At 35.6% G+C, this 20,987-nt stretch overlaps 1 protein-coding gene across 1 annotated transcript in view; it reads left to right on the plus strand.

Annotated features, from left to right (window-relative positions):
- LOC145283954 (E3 ubiquitin-protein ligase RNF103-like) overlaps positions 1–20,987 on the plus strand; it is a 41,343-nt gene that overhangs the window by 12,939 nt on the left and 7,417 nt on the right. The window contains exon 2 of the mRNA XM_080133052.1: positions 16,955–17,207. Coding sequence (XP_079989178.1) covers positions 16,955–17,207 — 253 coding nt within the window. The remainder of the gene's footprint in view (positions 1–16,954; positions 17,208–20,987) is intronic.

Raw genomic sequence — 20,987 nt, forward strand, 5'->3', positions numbered from 1 at the left:
GCATAATTCTGGTCTTGAGCACGTGATGCAATGGGGGAAAAAGGTGGCTGGTTAATTTTAATGCAGCTAAAACCAAACTTCTCTCTTTTCATCATAATTGAATTGACTCCCATCAGGCTGGTCCTGAATATGACCTAAAACTATATCCGATGGTGAGGCCCCACTTTGCGGGCTTGGGGAGTGTGGAACTACCTTTTAATTGCCATTGCTCCCAGGCCCACTCTGACCTGGAGTGGTAGTACCTGTTAGGGTCTCAACTGTGGGTTAAATAGTATCCGACTTAAAAAACAAATATACTCCATTAAAAATCGTTCCTCAAAATAACTAGATTCGGCATTAAATAACCTGAAAAAGGTTGATATGCCGTAAAACAACCAACCAACCAACCAACCCATCAGGCTCGACTTGAAATGAATAGCTCCCATCTTGTAGAAGCAGCATATCTTGACACAAGCTTCTAGAACTGATCTGAAATGGAACACCTACATCAAATCTGTTGACAAGATCGCTGGCAAAATGGTTGGGTTATTCTAATGCTCTAGCATGTATTTTACTCCTGATGCAATCCTTTATCTGTGTATGAACCAAGTACATCTTAAAATGGAGTACTGGTGCCACATTTGGGCAGAAGCTGCTCGGCACGTCCTATCCTGCTTGATAAGAGTTCCAAACCGACTTTGAAACCTAATAGGTAATGCCCTTTTCTCTTCCCAGCAATCTCTTTCCCACAAAAGAGGCATTACAAGCCTGTCTCTGCTTTATCATTATTTTTTATGGCAAATGCTCATCTGAGCTCCAATCTGTGGTCCCCCCACCCTTGCTGAACTTTCACAAGAAACACTTGACTAACTACAACCACTATCAACAAGTTCCCCCACTCTACCTGTGCCTAAATCTAAACACAAATACTTTGAACAAAGCTTCTTTCTTAGAACTGTCCGTTTGTGGAACTCTGTTCAGCTGGCCTGCTTCCCGGCTGACTACAGTATGGTAGCCTTCAAGATACACAATGTAAAAAAAAAAAAAATTTGCGTAAATAGGAGTTTTGTTATAATAAATTTAATCATTAAATTAGAAAACACTAACAACAAAATATTGAATTAATGAGATTTCATTTTTTATATCAAAATGCAAATTAGTTCGGCCCAATACATATATAAAATACGGATATGCTTAGTATTTTAGAAATCTGAAGTTCGTATTTGGATTCTTCAGACTACTGTTCTCATGTTGAGTGTGATTTTCACGTTTCAGTTAATATAACCTCTGACCTTCTTCTGGTGTATCTTGTCGAACTCAGGAATGTTTCTGTCGAACTCAGGAATTTGGACAAAATTTCTAGCAGAACCCTTTATTTACTTCACGGGGGTAGCATGCTCTTGTTCCGTCAGCCATGACTGGATAGAGGTCCTAAGGAATTCGCAAATGTATATTTCGGTCACCCACACTGAGGATTGAACCTTAAACCTTCAGGAGAATATCACTTTTACAATTGATTTTTCCCAGTACTCTAACCACTGCACCACGGGTCCTTGAAAATCACACGCAAGATGAGAACAGTAGTCCGATAAATAATAATACAAATAACCAATCCTCATCTCAAAAATTCAGAAATGTCATACTGTTCTCGTCTTGAGTGTGATTTGCACAACGTTTTCATTAGTGTAGCCCCCGTCTTTCTTCAAGTGTATCTTATCAAATTTGGGAATCTTTCTGTCAAACTCGGGAATCTGCATGGAATTTTGATCTGAACCCTTTATTAAATTCATAGGGGTAGCATGTTCTTGTTCCTCCAACCATGATCAGATAGTAAATAATTCACAATTGTATTTTTGAACCTTCAACCCCTAGAAAAGTGTAACTTTTACTACTGAATTTTACTAAGTATTATATCCACTGTGCTACGAGTCATTGTGCACAATTTTAATACATATTTTAGAAGTCTTAAACCTATTTTATATTGTATTGATCAGACTATTGTTCTCATCTTAAGTGTTATTTGTGCAACGTTTTGGTGTGTATGTCCTCGGGCATGTTGGTTGGAAAAGAAAAAAGTTTCTGGCTTCGTAGATATTTTTGTATTCTTTGAGTTAGTCTCTATTTTATGGTTATAGTTTCATCCATAGTCATAAAATAGAAACCAACTCAAAGAATACAAAAATATCCACGGAGCCAGTAACTTTTCTCTTTTCTTTTCCAACCAACATGCCTGAGGACAGTTGAAGGCCAAATCGACCGAAACATTGCACAAATAAATCAAAATGAGAGCAATAGTTTGATCAATACAAGTAAAATAAACAATCAGCCTTCATCTAAAAAAAATTTAGAACTTTAAACCTATTTTGCTTCTACATGTAGATATCACTATTTATTACTGTGTGTGTGTGTGTGCGTAGTTAATGATTCCAACATGGTGTTCAATTTCATAGTAGGTCTGCTACGTAATTGATCGTCACCCAGCATATTCACTGTTTCTCGGAGTTGTCTTACTCTCCACGATTCTTCTGTCTATAATTTTTCTTCATCCCATTTTCTTTCCATATGTGGTCATCCCAATCGGACTTTTCCACCTCTCCAGGTATTACGACTTTTCCACCTCTCCAGGTATTACGACTTTTCCACCTCTCCAGGTATTACGACTTTTCCACCTCTCCAGGTATTACGACTTTTCCACCTCTCCAGGTATTACGACTTTTCCACCTCTCCAGGTATTACGACTTTTCCACCTCTCCAGGTATTACGACTTTTCCACCTCTCCAGGTATTACGACTTTTCCACCTCTCCAGGTATTACGACTTTTCCACCTCTCCAGGTATTACGACTTTTCCACCTCTCCAGGTATTACGACTTTTCCACCTCTCCAGGTATTACGACTTTTCCACCTCTCCAGGTATTGCGACTTTTCCACCTCTCCAGGTATTACGACTTTTCCACCTCTCCAGGTATTACGACTTTTCCACCTCTCCAGGTATTACGACTTTTCCACCTCTCCAGGTATTACGACTTTTCCACCTCTCCAGGTATTACGACTTTTCCACCTCTCCAGGTATTACGACTTTTCCACCTCTCCAGGTATTACGACTTTTCCACCTCTCCAGGTATTACGACTTTTCCACCTTACTTTTAGTGGAAAACTTGTCTCACCTTTGTATAGTTTTCTACATTTGCATGGAATCTTATACACATAATTTTTAGTCCTGATTCTTTCTATAGAGGGGCTTGACTCAGACGAGACGTTTCTAGAGAGTTGAATCGTTCTTAAATATTGTCCTGATGTCATATGAATTATATACTTTGAAGTTCTTGTATTCTACATACGAGAGAGTGATTTTAATATCACTGTCATTGTAATAAAGTGCACAACTTTATAAATAGATCCACAATTGAGCATAAAGATTACATCATGATTGCTACCCATGCGTCAATATGCACCTGCGTGACTGTTTCGGCTGCGGAAAAATCTGCAAGTTGTGGTTTTATTGCAATCGACTCAGGTGAAGCAGATGGCTTTAGTTGTAAGGACAGCTGTAGCATGTCTTGATCGCAAACTGACTTGCCCAGGTTCTGCAATATCTCCACAAACAGGGTGATTAGTAACTTAAATGTCTCAGTTGTTCAGGGGGAATATGTTTCAGGCTCAGGTCTCGCAAAAATAGCATTAATTTATATGAATAAAAGGTGTTAATATGCGAGACACTTTTACACCCACGTAATACATCAACTCAGTTTAAAAAAAAAAATGATTTATTTGATAGAAAAATGATATGTAATTATAGTATATTAAAAAGCCATTTATCTGTGTTTTGAATGGAAATTTACCTGTAATAGTTCAGAAAAATCAATGGAAAATGTTCTACCGATAGTTTTTCAGTATATAGCTTTACTTCATACTTAAAACCAACGTTTTATACCAGTTAAATGTACAATTGATGTTGCCACGTTTGGGCAGGAGCTGCTAGAAGCAGCTTATCCAGCCTTGACAGACTTCAAAATAAACTTTGTAGCCTAGTGTCCTTTTCTCTTCCCCACAGAAGAGACGTTGTGAGCCTTTCTCTGCTTTATTATTTTCATGGCATGTGCTCGTCTGAGCTCCAATCTCTGTTCCCCCTTGCCTGACTTTCATGAAAAACACTCGTCTAACTGAAACCACTATCAATAATTCCCCCCACTCTTTATCTGTGCCTAAACCTAAAGGTATATTCCATGAACAAAGCATCTTTCTTAGAACTGCATGCTTGTAGAACTCTCTTCCGTATTCCTGCTTTCCAACTGACTACAATATGGTCGTCTTCAAGTCCAACGTAAACAAATTCTTGTTTAACTGTCCTTTGAAGTGATCCAATTTACTAAATTTCCATTACTAATGATCACAACATTTTCCCATTGACTACTGTACACTCGTTAACCCTTATCCTCGAGAGGCTTCTTGGCCTTGATAAGTGGTAACTTTGGAGAGAGAAAAAAAAAGCATTGTTTTTGCTTGTGAGAATTTAATTTGCAAAATTTGTAAATAGAAAAATCAGGCCAGTTTCACATATGATACAGCGGATAAAGGTGTTAGGTACAATCTGTTCTAGGTGAGTCCTCTTGAGGTTGAAGATACACTCTTCATTACAGGCAGTACTAAAAATAAAATAAAAATTAGAATATTTACTCAGTCATGGCTGACAGAATGAGAACAATCTCCCCTCCTCCCATGCGTTCAGTTCAAAATCTCTACTATTATATAAAAGTCACTTTGTGTGCTTGTGAGATCCTTCCTCACAGGTTCCGAAACGGCTGAACGTATCTTTTGTAAATTTCACACAAAGCTAATTTATATGTCTGGCAGTGTTCTTAGATATGTTTTGTACAGAAATTTATCCGATAAGTATCAGAAATCGAAAAAAATCCAATCTTTAAAATAGCTTTTCTCTCTTATAGATAAAAAAAAATTTTACAGGGGATTATTTTACATTACATTGACTAAGGGCAATAATAAAATCTTAGCAAATCATTTCTTGTTACAAAAAACAAAAAAACCCAGATTTATTATAATCTGGAGATATAGCTTAGTGGTAGAGCATTCAACTACAAATTGAATGATCCCTTGTTCACGTCCGGATGTACCTCACCATTTTAGTTTTTCTTGTTAATGAGTTCAATTTACGATAAAAGAATAGGTATCGTTTAAAATGGCGATTTTAAATCATTTCTGCGTTTGCATATTTTAAAACTAAACATTAATCAGAAGTGACTTTTCCAGGGCATTCATCGTCAAGCCCAAGTATCAGCTGACTTGATATTGTAAGCAAACACAGACGGAATTTGATGAATGACATCATTATTTTTAAATTTTTTTTGCAAATTAGTCCATCAGGCAAATTATTCCTTGAAATCTATCATAAGTATCACCTGTCTGTTTAAATGTATGTATGTATGTATGTGTGTATGCATGTTTGTATGTCTGCCTAAAATTTTCGACAGAGGCAAGTGATTTTCATGAGATTAGTATCGTTTTGAAGCTCTACCCTTCAGACGACAAATATAAAAAAATTGGCTAAAAACATTAATTCCTTCACCCTCAACTGGACACTTTTCTATAAGGAGGGGTCGCTTTTTTCGCCGGTATTTTTGAAAGTCATCTCCTCTTTTCGATTGACTAGCCTTAATTTAAACCTTCATCACTTCCAATTTGGCAATGGACGCAATGGCAAAGACGTCACATTTTTTTTTTTTCACATTCTTTTCCTCTTTTGCGGTACAGGTTCAAGCCTGTCTGCCTAGTACCGCTTTTTTTTTTTTTTTTCTCAACACACACCTCCAAACACCCGGGCAATGCCAGGCAGCCAGGCTAGTATATAATAATCAATAGAGGATTGATTCTATAATACATACATACGTAATCTGCATAAATTAAAATAACATATTTAAGCATATTTGTACGACCGGGCAACATCGGGCTGCCAGCTAGTTTCTTATAAATTTGTGAGTTTGATAAGACACACTTTAAGAAGGTGGGAGGTTATATCAACTGAAGCATGATTATCTTGAATTTATTTTATGTCAGCATTTTGTTGCACTTCAAAAAAAATGTTTAATTTATCTTTTAGCAATTATTGATGTAGACATATAATTTTGAACTGCATTTTTTTTTTTTTTTTTTTTTATAAATTGCAACAGACTATATAAAATAGCAGAATTTCATTGTTTAAATTACTTGTAGTGTTATAAAAGATGCTGGAAGTGCTCCCTGTTGACATCTATGCATCTACTTTTAAGTGAGCCACTTAATCTGAAAAAGAAATTGATTAGAGAAAGATTAGAAAGATTGAGCTACTTTTAAGTAGGCCACCCTGTATTAATAATAATAAATAATAATGAGATTGTAAAAACTACATTTGTTTAATTCAATTCAAAATTATAAATGAATATTACAATTTTTTTGCCCCTCCCCCGACAAAAGGAGGGTGGACCTGTAAATTCATCCTTGTCCATTCATCTGTCTGCACTTTTCTCAATAACTAAGCTTTGGAATTTTTTGAAATTTTGCACAAACATTAAACATGATATGAGTAAAAAGTAACAAAACGGATTTTCCGGTTGCCCCTAAATAGGGGGGGGGGGCTTTCAGGTTAAAATGGCTAAAATTGACACTTTGTGCTTATTAAAAAAAATTAATGCCTTGAATTTTATAAAACTTTCTGAAAGTTGCAACTAACTGATTTCCATACAATTTTATTTGTCTATACTTTGCGATAACTCTTGGGTGTGCCCCAGGGGCTCTTTTAGGGTTAATAAAAACACTCCATTTTTGGGACTATTTTACCGTATTTGTCAAATTTTCTGTCTGTTTATTCAGCAGTTTTGCATGGTGCTGAACTCAAATTTAAATATGTTAAGGCTTTGGGGACTTTTGGAGCTAAAAAAAAAAATATATATATATATAATAAAGCTGTGACAACAGCTTTTCATTGTTTTGTCTCTTGAGTATATATCCGTTAATATCTTAATATGTTTTTATACAGACTGATGTGGTTCTCGGTTGATTAGCTGAGTCTGAGTCGGATATATACTAAAGTCAAAAGAATGTAAAGAATATGCTGTTGTCACAGCCCTAATAATAATAGTTTTATGGGACCGGGAGTATTTCTCTTGTATTTTACAAAAACAGCAAATGAATGGTATTTAGAGTTGATAATTTATTTGAAAGTTTTATAATTAAACTTTAATTATGAAATATTAACCACTTCAAACACTCAAAATAGATGCTTACTAAAACAATACGTGAAAATTAAACAATTATATGGTGGCGTGTTCAGGCCATCTTGCAAGTGTTATATTTTCTAAAGCAGTATTTTTATTTTATTTTTTTTTATATTGTGTGTGTGCTATTTTTTTTGTATGCTTTTATTGTGAAAATGATGTTATTAGATTTTTTTTTTGTTACAATTTCTACAAATAAAATAGAAGAGGCAAGACAAACATAAATAAATTTAAACTTGTACTTTTTTGCAATATATTTTTCTTTAAAGATTTTAGACTTAAAAACAAAAAACTCAAATGACGTTTCTGAATTTTTGAGATGAGGATTGGTTATTCGTATCAGACTATTGTTCTCATCTTTAAATATTTAACTATGTAGTTTTTTTGTTTGTTTTTTATCACCGTAAAAACATGTGTTTATTGTGCATATATTTTCTCAGAATTAAAGATATACTTGTGTGGGGGGATAGATCTAAATGTTTTAGTCTTACTGGTAGTTTAAACTGAAGAAATATTTATCATTTTAGTATTACTATGGCAGTGGAAGATTTTGTTTGAAACAAAATCTAATAAAAAATAAAATTAAAGGAATCGTTTTTAGCATCAAAAAATATGCACAATTTTTTTCAGATATCAATTCTGATATCCCCAAAAATTCTGATTTTTTTTTTTTCGATTCTGATTAATCGTTCCAACACTAGTAAATACAAATGTATTTAATAATTATACAGGTTGAAATATATTTTTTTTTTTCTAATTTCTTTTTATTTCTTTTTTTTTTTTTATTACTGTCTCATAGTAGGCAAGTGGGTAGATTGCTTACAATCTAATTAGTTGGTTTATTTTTATCTTGCCTCACGGCACATATTAGGCAAGCATCTTGAAACCATATGCTTCAGGTCAACCTTGTGAATGAAATTGGGTATGACGAAACTGTTCAGAAGTTGTCTGACAGCCTGGCCTAGTGGGGTAAGGGTACCACTAGCCCAAAACACGTCTGGGATAGTTTACTAATGGCTGATGTGTAATTTTATTTACTAGTAGTCTGCCCCTGTCGTAAAATACTCATAAATATGATATTTAATTTATGCAGATTTCCCATTTATTATCATTAGAGTCAATCATCTACTAATTGTTATATTGTACCTAATATAGTAGACGAAAACAATATAAAAAAAGTGGAAAGAAACTGAGACATGTGCAGGCGAGTATTATGCTTTTTTTCTAAGCAGTTCACTTCTTGTAAGTAAAAAAATAAACACTTGAGCTGAGATTGAAATTAAAACCTTAAGACAGTGAGTCAAGTATGATAACCATTAGGCCAGCTTGTGATGATCTTTTAAAAAGTGTTTTCAAACCTACTTATTCTTAACATAAGTAATCTGTCATGTGAACGACTCGTGCATGCGCCATCATAAAGCAGTTGACAAACAGATAAAAATCTGACAACCCCTCACATACTAATTTCTTAATTTTGATCCCCCGTTAACAGCCTTTTTTTTCTCCCGGTGAAAACTGATTAAAAAGTTTTCTACATGTCTGAATACCCTATATACCAAATTTCAAGTCTGTAGATCCAAAATTCGTTGAGTATATAGGTTGAGAGTTGTCCTCACACCCACATTCTCACTTTTATAGATATTAGTGTTGGAACGATTGATTGGAATCGGGAATTGGAAAAATCAGAAATTTTTGTGGAATTGGAAAAAATTGTGCCTACGGTCCGATGCCAAAAACGATTCTTTTGATTATCTTTTTTTATGAGATTTTGTTTAAAACAAAATATTCCATTCCTGATAGTTACAATAAAATAAGTAATATTTATTTATTTTAAACTACTAGTAAAGCTAAAATCTATAGATCCCCCCCAACAAGTGTGTTTTTTTTCTGTTTGGTAAAATATATGCAAATTTAACAAAACTAACAATTTTATAGTTAAAGATTTATAAAGAATCAGAATCTGTATTGGAATCGGGGGGAGGGGGGAAATATTTCCATTGTCCCATTACTAATAGATATATAGATTTATTTATTTATTTTAATATTTTGGCATTTATATAGATGACCCTATAGCTGTACTTTGAACGAATTTCTTTGTAACAATGTTTTTAACTTACATCATCGTAAAAGCAATTATAGCAAAAAGGATGAACTTAATGTTGAGCTAAGCAGACTACACTTGGTTTTCATTGTTAGCGTCTCTTAATGATTGACACTGATCTCTTGCTGCTTTGTGCAATGTTCATAGTTGGAAAAAAGCCGTTTGTAACATTGCATTTTGACCAACTTATGTCCTTCACAGAAATGGCAAGGTCATCTGCTGAAATAGATTCGATGAAAATGACTTTAAAATAATGCAAATAAAATAATGCACATCTTTTGCTTTATTTTAAAATTCCAAATGGGCTGTAAACGAAAATGATACAATAGCTGTGTGTTTTGGCTGAGCATCATTTTCCTTAAACAACTTTGCAAAAGATATTAGCTGATTCCCCCCCCCCCTTTTATGGGTGAAATTATAGGACAGATTAGAATCTTAAATTGTACTCATTGAACTAATCCTTATTTCACAAAAATAAATTAGGCAGAAAGTTTTGTTTGTGTTTTTTTGTCTTGTTTTATGAGGATCCCACCTCGCCAAGAAGATTGGTACAAAAATAATAATTGCCCCAGTTGAAGAGAATTTCTTCTCTGGCTGAGGACAGAACAGATACTACATTTTGTAATTAGTTAATTATAGATAGAAAATATTTTTACTTACAAAAACTGCCATGAAATAAAAAAAAAAAATGAACATAATAAACAAAAATAAGGCAATAAAGACACACTAAAATAAGAGATAGATGAGTAAGACCCTTGTAATCTTATCCTCATTCAATCATCGACACATGAAAATAGAACTCTGAAATAAGACTATCTACCAGAAATATTGATTAGAAAGCAACTGTTAATCACAGAGTAATTTGCAAAGAAACAAGTGAAACATGTATGATCCCCCGTAAGTGCACAGTGAACGAGGTATAAAAAAAAAAAATGACTAAGTTCAGCATTTCCCTCACCCCACCCCCATTTAGCCCCAAAAGTCCCCAGAGGACGTCAAATCCTGGTGAAAATGGCAATAGTTTTCCCGGAAAATCCATTCTGTTACTTTTTTACTCATATCATGTTTAATGTTTGTGTAAAATTTCAAAATATTTCAAGGCATAATTATTGAGAAAAGTGCGGACAGACGAACGGACAAGGGTGAATTTACAGGTCCACCCTCCTTTTGTCGAGGGACCAAAAAGAATAACTGCTAATAGGATTTAGAAAACTATGATACTGATTGCCTCTGACATGTCTGGCAATAAAATTAGTATAAATTGATATTGTTTATAATCTTTTTTTTTTTTTTTTTTTTCTTTCTGGTCATTTTTGGACTTAATTATTTCTATATCTAAAGCTAAAAAGTTGTTTTTCAACTTGGAGTTATTACTTGCCCCCCCCTCCCACTCCCACCCTCCTCCTCTTTCAATAATTTGGTCTTTAAAACTCTGTTGCTACCTAAGTTACTGTACAGACGTTGCATCTAATAATATAGAACTAAATTATATTTTAACAATTTGGTTTGTTATTGATACTTCTCCATTTGCAAAGGTATTCAAAGAATTAGTCATGGAATTGGAATTCAATCAAAATGATGCAACAAGTCTAAATAGAAAAGCGTCTCATCGTAACAGCGTTTGTCCTGATTAAACGATTCATTAAGTAATTAAACACAATCATACTTTTTGTGGCGTGTTGTATTAGTGATGGATAAATAATAGCGTCTTTGTTTTTATACTTAAGCATGAGAGATCAACAAAAATGCTCTTTCAACCTTTAGTCTGACACATTGACTAACAGACAGAGCTTCTCATAAAGATCTTTGGTTGCATCTATTATATAAAAGTCAGTTTACGTGTGCGTAGCTAAAAATGCAAAAATACGAAACAAATACCCACAAAGTTGGTATATTCACTATTGAAATAAAAATATGCATAGGGTCGACCAGGCCAGGTTTCATCAGGGATGGAGTTTTTTTTTTTTTTTTTTTTTTTTTTTTCTCTCAACATTTCTAATATTATTTGCTTTATAAAATGGGAGGTGAATGACTTGCATTATTTTCAATAGAGGGAAATAGGTTAGGTGGAGGTTAAAAAGGAGAGAGGTATATGGAAAGAAACATAGACAGAAAGATCGAAGTTTTAATATAAAGATGTTGCACACACTTTTTAAACTCCGGTTTTAATCCAAACTTGTGCAAATGGATCTCCGTTCTGTACCTCATGCCAACGGTAGTAGTGCAGATAAATGGTATGCTTTTGGAGTCTTTCGCGGTTTCTTGGTCAATGTCAGGGCTGTCCACTATTGCCTCTGCTGTATGTCCTGATGTTGAAACTCTTCCTTCGTAAGTTAAGGGAGGAGACGGCAAGGCCAGTTCTATGCAAAATAGCTCTTCTTGGTGGAATGTTTGCCAGGGTTTTCACATTCACTGATGACGTACAGATACCAGGGCAGTGATAAAGGTACTTTCTTATGAAGTCATAGAGGCCGTTTTCAACTGCAGCAAGTTTGTCGGCTTGCGCTTGGGTACCTGGAGCGGCGAGTCCACACTTTCGGGTATTTTCAGTTGGACCGATGGCCCAGTCTGTGTCCTGGGCATCTAGTTTGGACCAGGTCTGCAGCTGGATAAGAACTGGTTGGAAGTACAATTCAAGGTTGAATCGTTGGTGGAGACTTAGATTTGAAGGATATTGTCCTCGAAGGGTCAAGCGGAAGCGTGCACCACTTATGTCTTCCCGCTCATCCTTTACTGATTGGCTGTACTGCACTTGTGAAACATCTCCAGACTCTCACAGAGCTCCTCTCCTCACTTTTGGGAGAAGGGAAAGCATTGTGTTCGCAGAGAGATCTGTATTCAATGTCTGAGCGAGGGAGGCCTGGGACTGCCCGACCTGAAATGTTACAGACATGCTGAAAGGTTGGCTTTACTGGGTCATTCACTTGTAGATGTTCCGTGGGTCCCTGTGGTTGGGAGTGCTTTCCCAACCTCATACCCGACCTCTCAACTGAAGGCCGTCGTAGGCCAAGGGGGGAAATAAAAGTTTTTTGTTGGATGCTGAGTCGCGCTTAGAGCTATGCTGGAGACCAGGGACCTCACACAGCCTAGAAAGAAACTTTATCAAGAACTAGTGGTGGATACTACTTCGGATCCTCTGCAAAAGCGGTTGGAATGATCAGAAGAGGATATCCGCTCACAGTGGAGTTGGCTGCTGGACCGAGCTTACGTCAACAACTCTGAGTTTTCCCTGACCTGGCAGTTTGTTTGCAACGCACTACCCCTCTTTGCTAAACTTTGCAAGGAAGGCTTAAGGCTCGATTCCTTGTCTTCGCGCTATGAAGACTGAGCAGTAGAAACAGCCGAGTATGCCTTCTATTGCAGTAAACTTTGGCTACTCTGAGAGTATGGCAAAGAGGTAACAGTTCGCATTGACACTGAGTATTCGTTGGACTTTGACGCTACTTACAACATTGATCCACTACTGACTAAGGAGAAAAGAATAGTTTTTATGGCAGCCATAAAAAACATTTTCCTATTGTATCTATGTTCCATCTGCATGTTGAGCTTTTTGTTTTATCGAAAAGTCTTCATTTAAAAAATCCTTATATACGTCTTTAATCCCCTATATATATATATATATATTAGTAGGGGAGAGGTGCACTTTTATACTCTGGGTGGGACTTGCTGCCAATTGGTTATCAGTTGTCATTGTTACACTTTTATGTGCGCATTATTTACCAAGTAATTCATGCTGTATTAAATATTTAGATAAATGAATATCCTTATCAGTAAGTGAAAAAAAATCTGTTTATCTGTAATGCAGAACGTTGGTGGTTATAAAACGTAGCAGTTCAAGTTAAATTTCATCTTTTATTTATTGACTAGCAGGAGTACCTGGCATTGGCCGGGTGTTTGGAGGTGTAAAAGAAAAAAAAGTGTTAGTAGTAAGGCAGGCTCGAACCCGTGACGCAAAGGCGGAAAAGAAAGTGAAAGAAAACGTGACCTCTTACGACTACACCACGAGGCCATAGGAAATGAAAAGCGTTCAAATTTAGCGATGTCAATCAAAATGTTGACTTGCTAGCAGATGCAGAAACGAACATTGGCTGAAGGCCAGTTCAGCTTTCTGCTGTTTCATTTATTTGTTTCCCCCCCCACGATGTTGGGAAAAACCAACTCCCCACAAAAAGGGAGTGTCCAAATGAATAGCAGTTGTCTGATATGAGGGGTTCCCCCCCCCCACATTGATCAAAGCTGATTGCCTTTCTGGACGTCCTGGCACAAAAGGCCAAGAAGCTGCCTTCTCTTTTGATTAGTTTATGCAAAAAAGACAAACAGACACGTGAGAGGAAGGAATAGCGTGAGTTTTATAGAAGTCGATGTAAATAAATGTAGATATGACATGCTTTCACAAATCGTAGATATTATGATCAAGGGAGTATATACAAAGTTCTAAAAAATAGTACCCCCCCCTCTCGAGAACCCTGACAAAAAAAAAAAGCCTTTGGTGAACATACATACTTTTGCCTTATATATATATATATATATATATATATATATATATATAAGTCAACACTTAACAAGATTAAAAGCCACTTTGGGATAAAGATTAATGAGATGGATAGATTGTCAGTTGAATAATGGCGATTATGAAAGAATTGAAAAAAATTAATGAAATGAATAAAATTTAATAACTTATGAAAACGGTTTATTGACATTAGATTTGAAGATGACCATGTTGTAGTCCTCAGGGAAGCAATCTTGTACCAATGTATCCCACAGATGGGAAGCTTTTGGAAAGAAACTTTATGTAAATTCCGTATGATGCTTGACGCAGGGAGAAAGAAAGGAAAGTTCTTTGCAGTTGTGGTAGATAAATTTTTGCTGTGGAAGTTCTACATGGAGGAACGAGATTGAAGTTCAGTCGAGTACCTTTCACAGAAATGACAATAATGATTGATCCATTGGATTATGAAGACAAGAAAAGCTGCCGAGTGGCATCTCTACACACATAGTAGTATTGCTCTTAATACACCATTTGGTGCAGTAGAATCAATGAGTGAAAGTTATTGCTAGTAGCTCATCAAAACAAGCCGAGCATGCAGGGTCCTTCTCCATGAGTGAAAAATTTACTTTCACCATAACTAATGTTTGTGCAAAATTTCCAAAAAATTCAAGGTGTGGTTATTGAGAAAAGTGCAAACAAATGAACGATTTGGGGGGGCAATTTTACCCCTACAATGGCCCCTAGTGGGGGTAACCAGAATTATTCTGGATAATCTATTCTAGCAAAACTTTACTTTAACCATGACTAATGTTTGTGCAAAATTTAAAAAAAAAAAAAAAAATCTAAGGCGTGGTTATTGAGAAAAGTGCAAACAAATGAACAGGAATGAATTTCTAGGTTCAATCTCTCCTTTGTCAGGGTACCAATAAGTTTGCTCAAGTAGAGAGAGAGAGAGAAACATTTATTTTGACCAGAGCAAAAGAACGATCTGAGCATTGGTAGTGAAAGGAGAAAAGTTTGATTGTTAAAAGTAAGAAGCCACTTTTTTGTGTTGCATCAAATGTTCAGAAGAAAGAGAATTAGCGAGATTTGATCGTAAATGCTCTTTAAAAATGCATGTATGCAAATAATCTCAAAATATGATTTAGAAGATCATTTAATGAAAATCAGGAAATGTAATATGAATAAACATCCGACTGCACAATTCCCTACTTAGGATACCCCTATCAATCTGGCCCTTAATTCGTAGTAATCATTTACGTCTCAATGGCAGTGTCACTTATTTGGAGTGCAAAAAAAAAAGTAACATTAATGAAAATGGATGATTCTAAGCATGAATTAGTTTCATAGTTGAATATCATCTTTCTTACAGTTTCGATTATTTCCTGTATCTCACGTGATACCAAACAGTGGACTTGTTTTAATAACATTTCACTGTTGAAATAAAATTTTTAAAGTATAATGTTGCAGTCACCATTCAATATTTTTATATAGAAAACAAAATTAAACTTTGTTCTGTTAAAATCTAATTACATACTAAATTATATTCATTTGAGGTCGAGCTAAAATTATAACCTATATATCTATAAAAGTGAGAATGTGTGTGTGTGAGAGAGAACACTTCTCAACATATATACTTAACAAATTTTATATCTACAGACTTTAATTTGGTATATAAGGTATTCAGACATGTGGAAAACTTTTTAATCAGTTTTCATCTGGAAAAAAAAAGCTGCTAAGGGGCCAAAATTGAAAAATTAGAACTTGAGGATTTTTATCTGTTTGATAACTGTTTTATGAGGTTTGAAAATACTTTTTTAAAGAACGTGTCAAACTGGCTTAATGGTTATCGTAATTGACTCTCTCTGTTTAGGTTTTGGTTTCGATTTCAACGTGAGTTTTTTTTCTGAACTGACATCTAAGCTTCAGCCTCTGTCCCATCAACGAAATGTTGCATCCTTCTGCCTTTTCTACAAGTATTTTAATGGAGAATGCTCTGATGAACTGCAAACACTTGTGCCCCCACAACGTAAACATCCTCAACAAACCCGACAGGAAGCTAAATCTCACCCCCACACAGTAGAGATCCCTAGATGTAAAAGATCTTTCTATTCCAGTAGTTTCTTCCCCCAGAACCGCTAGACTTTGGAATTCCATTCCGCGTCCCTGCTTCCCCAACTGTACTGACGTGCAGAAGTTCAAGTGTAACGTGAACAGACCCCTTGCTGCCCAAATCCCTACATAGTACCCCAGTAGATGTTACCCCTGATAGTAGCCCCCTACACCAAAGTGGTAATGTGCCTTGTTTGGGGTGAAAATGTAATAAAAAAAAAAAAAAAAAAAAAAAAAAAATTTAGAAGTGAACTGTTTAGAAAAAATATAATACTCACATGCACACGTCTCAGTTTTTGTATGGATTAAAATATAATATTTATGCAAAGCCGGGCGGCCTGCTAGTATATCTATAAAAACGAGTGTGTGTGTGTATGTGTGTGTGTGAGAGAGGACACTTCTCAACCTATATAAACGAATTTTTGATCTACAAACTTGAAATTTAGTATATCGGGTATTCAGATGGGGAAAACTTTTAATCAGTTTTCATTGGGGGGGGCTGCTAAGTGATCAAAATTGAAAAAAATTGGTGCGTGGGGGATCATCAGATTTTATCTGTCTGTCAACTGTTTCACGAATGCATATGCGTGAACCGTTCACATGACAGATTACTTTATGTTAAGAATAAATAGGTTTGAAAACATCTTTTTAAATATTGTGGCAAGCTGGCTTAATGGTTATCATACTTGACTCACTGTCTTTAGGTTTTGGTTTTGATCTCAGCTTGAGTATTTTTTTTTTTTTTTTTACAAATAGTGAATTGTTTAGAAAACACAATACTCACATGCAGATGTCTCGGTTTCTTTCCGTTTTTTTTACTTCATTTTTTTAAAGGAATTTAATGTTACACTTAATACTGGGCAATGCCAGGTACATCTGCTAGGAGCAAATAAAAAATAAATTTTTAGTATACGTATTAAATTTTTTTTTTTCCACCTTCTAAATGTAAATATAAGTAAAATGTTTTAAAATTACAAATTTATTTTATTTTCTTGATTTTTCTTTAGGTGTGGTCACCGATGATGAAGTGTCCGAAGTTGGAGAAGGAGAAGAGCCACTGTCTGATGTAACCAATTTTATATCTGGTTATGATTTTTACGAACAAGTGGAGGATACTAAAGACAGCGTGTGGCTTGTGCAAGTTATCACGAGTGCTAACAACGCCTCCTTCATAAGTAATGCAAGCTGGAAATCCGTTCGGAAGAAAGTAGCTAAATTCGGGGTCCGAGCTGGAGTTATGGATTGCTCTTTGGATTGGAAGTAAGATGTTTTTTTTTCTTTTTTGTTACAATTTTCTTATCATTTTTCTTTTTGTTGGCCTGGGATTTAAGTGGTTTTGAAATGCGTATAAACTAAAAACATTATCCGTAGTATTTAGATTCGTCGGACTACTGTTCTCATCTGGAGTGTGATGTAATAGAAGATGCAGCACGTTCATGTTCATCTGACTAATATATATATTAGTGATGGGACGATTCCAATATTTTTACTGATTCCGATACAATTAGATTCCGATTTCGATTCTTTATAAATTTCTAATTATTTAATGATGAGATTGTTATTTTACCCCGATTTTTGTAAAAACACACGTTAAATATGCAGATATTTTCCTAAACGTCAAAATACACTTGTGAAGGATGATCTATCGATTTTAGCTTTACTGGTATTTTAAAATCAATAAATGGTTATTATTTCATCATTATTACCAGCAATGGAAGATTTGGGGTTTGAACAAAATCAAATTAAAAAAAAAAAAAAGACTATTAAAAGAATTGTTTTGGCATCGGAAAATAGGCATCAATTTTTCCGATTCTGATACCGATTCCGATACCCTCAAATCTTCTGAGTTTTCCAATTCCGATTAATCATCCCAAGAGTAATATATATATATATATATATATATATATATATATATATATATTTTAAAAGCCGAGAGCAATGCGGAGTCACAAGAGGAAAGAAAGGAAAAACAAGCAAATAGACGGGTATATTCAGGAGTAGATAAATGTCTAACTATTTATTCATTTATCACTCCTCTCATTTCATAATTATTTGCAACCAAGTTATTGGTAAGACTGGTGTATATAAAGTCTGTTGGTGGTATGGAATTTTGATTAATTTCGGAAGAAAGTACCTCCCCTTTTCAAAAAGAAAACAAGAGTATATTGAAGATGGCGAAAGAGACAAAGACCGCAGATAGAGGTTAGGACTGCAGTAAGATACTTACTGCGGTCCTTTTATACACAGGACTTACCAATAACTTGGTTGCAAATTAATTATGTAATGAGAGGAAGAGTGATAAATGAATAGTTAGACATTTCTCTACTCGAACATACCTGTTTGTTTGTTTTTCTTTTCTTTTATGACTCCACATTGCTTTCGGTTTTTAAAACTTCCATATATTCCTTTACCAGCAATGCTTCAAGCAAACTACCATTTACTTTATATATATATATTCCAATTTGCTGTATTATTTCTGACATATGGAGGCAGAAGTTGTCAAACGTCTTGAATGTTTATTTAAGACCATTTATGCTCTCTTAAGTCTGACAGGCTTCTTACAACCAATGTGAAAATAAACCGGGATTTCATGAATACATCTTACATGTTAAGTTTTAATTAAAAGGTCAAGAATGGGTCCAGGGGTATGTATTGCATAAAATCAAATTAACAGAAACCTCCTTTTTGCAATTTGCACCATTTAAAACAAAACATGTTTATCTTTTTTCTTTGTTTTTTTTTTTGTTTTTTTGTAATGTATGAGAATTTTTTAAAGAGATGAAAAAATGTAATTCACAGGGAATGTTTATTTCTGCATATTTTTTGGATTCATCGGACTACTGTTCTCATCTTGAGTGTAATTTTCACAACATTTCGGTTAATGTAACCTCCGACCTTCTTAAAGTGCATCTTGTCGAACTCAGGAATTTGGACAAAATTTCGAGAGGAATCTTTTATTTACTTCACAGGGGTAGCATGTTCTTGTTCCATCAGTCATGACTGGATAGCGGTTCTAAGTAATTTGCAATTGTATTTTTCGGTTGCCCACACTGAGAATTGACCCTTCAACCTTCAGGAGAATATCGCGTTTACAATTGATTTTTCCAAGTACACTAACCACTGCGCCACCATCCTTGTGGAAAATCACACTCAAGATGAGAACAGTAATTCAATAAATCCAAATAATACCAATCCTCATCTCAAAATATTTTTATGTTTTTAACTGAAATAGTAAAAGAAATCAAGGCCACTTTCTATTGAATGAAATAAATGCAGCCATTTTTAATTTGAAATAATCAAACTCTAAAATTATTTTTTGAAATCCCAAGAGAATAGACAACGCATTGTGGATGCGTTATCGGCAGCTCTCGTTACTCTCGCTTCTCCTTATTTGTCCCTCAGTCCTCATTTCGAATGAGTGATTTTTCTGACAAAGGGTGAAGAAAAAGCTGCTTTCCAGGATGGCAGTACTTCATGAACAGTAGTCTGAGATGTCGGAAATTTTCTATGTCTATCCTTGTGGCCATGTCATGCAGTAGCTTCTGTGGGGTCTCTCGATGTCATACTAGTGGGTAATTGTTACAGCTTTACCTTATCATGTGCTACAAAAAAAAAAAAATTTCCTATCTTTTTCTCTCCTGCTTTCCCTCTCTGTCCTGCTCTAACCAAGTCTGTCGACCTGTTCCACAAATCCCAAATCCTCAACATGAAATATCTCCAGAAAAAAATCACGAATAAACCTAGAACCCCATCCTCCAACGTAGACCCCTACTACCATGTCTCCTTCTCCAACATCAGGGGTCTATGTTCCAACCTTCCAGTGGTTGAAACCCAATTACAGGAGACAAAATCGGACATATTCTTTCTAAGTGAAACTGGAATAGGGCCAACCACTTCCCTAGACGAATTCATAATTAAAGGATACTCTAACTTAACATCGAAATCTGACTCCCAAGATCGCCATGGACATGGAATATGTGCCTACATTAAAGATGGCTTCCCATGTGGTAGGGATATCTCCAGTGAAGACCCTAATTTACCTATATGTGCTTCCAGGTTGCACTTGCTTACACCACTGCATTTATATTTGCCCTCTATCGCCCCCACAACAGTGGGGTTACTAGCTTTAAGAGCATATCTAAGAAAATTGACCACATCCTGTCTGCTCATCCTTCGGCTAACATCCACATTTGTGGTGACTTCAATGTCCACAATGTGGAATGGCTGACCCACTCGAACAAGACAGATGATGAGGGGAGGTTCTGTCATGATTTCGCCATAGCCTATGACTTCACCCAGATTGTTCACAAACCCACCCGTGTGTCCGATACTTCTGGTCAGTACGCTAGCCTTTTAGACCTTTTTCTCAGAACTTCCCCTGAGCTATGTTCATGTTCCATTCTGTCTCCTCTGGAATCTTCCGACCATTCGGTTGTATCAATTAAGATAAAAACAAAATGCAATAAGTCTTCAGACGTACCTCTCCACCGTACGGTATATCGATACTCTACGGCTGACTGGGATAGCTTCCGTACATTTATATCTGATCTACCCCTACATTCCATGTTTAAAAAGGATGTGTCCTCTATAGTATCAGACTTGATCAAATGGTTAATTGTAGGCATAATCCGATTCATACCATCCAAAAAATTCCAACAAAAACCTAACAGCCAGCCATGGTTCTCTCCTGAATGTGCTGCTGCCATCGCACACAGAAATCACTTTTTCCATAACTACCAATGTAATAGATGTACTGAGACTAAAGCTGCTTTCAGGACTGCCAGCAACCACTGTAAAAGAGTAATAAAAAATGCAAGAGAGCTATATGCTCAGTCCGTTAAATCCCAAGTTGCTGAGCAGCGGTTTGGTTCCCACCAGTTTTGGCAAATAGCAAACAGGATCCTGAACAGATACGTGCGTTCTATCCCAACCATCATCAATGGACCTGAGGTCATCTTGTTAGCATCAGACAAGGCCGGACTATTTGCCAAGAACTTTGCAGCTAATTCTACTCTACACGACGAAGGCCATCAACTTCCC

This window comes from Euprymna scolopes, chromosome 8 (genome assembly GCF_053919585.1).
Source record: "Euprymna scolopes isolate OS-2025 chromosome 8, ASM5391958v1, whole genome shotgun sequence".
NCBI lineage: Eukaryota > Metazoa > Mollusca > Cephalopoda > Sepiida > Sepiolidae > Euprymna > Euprymna scolopes.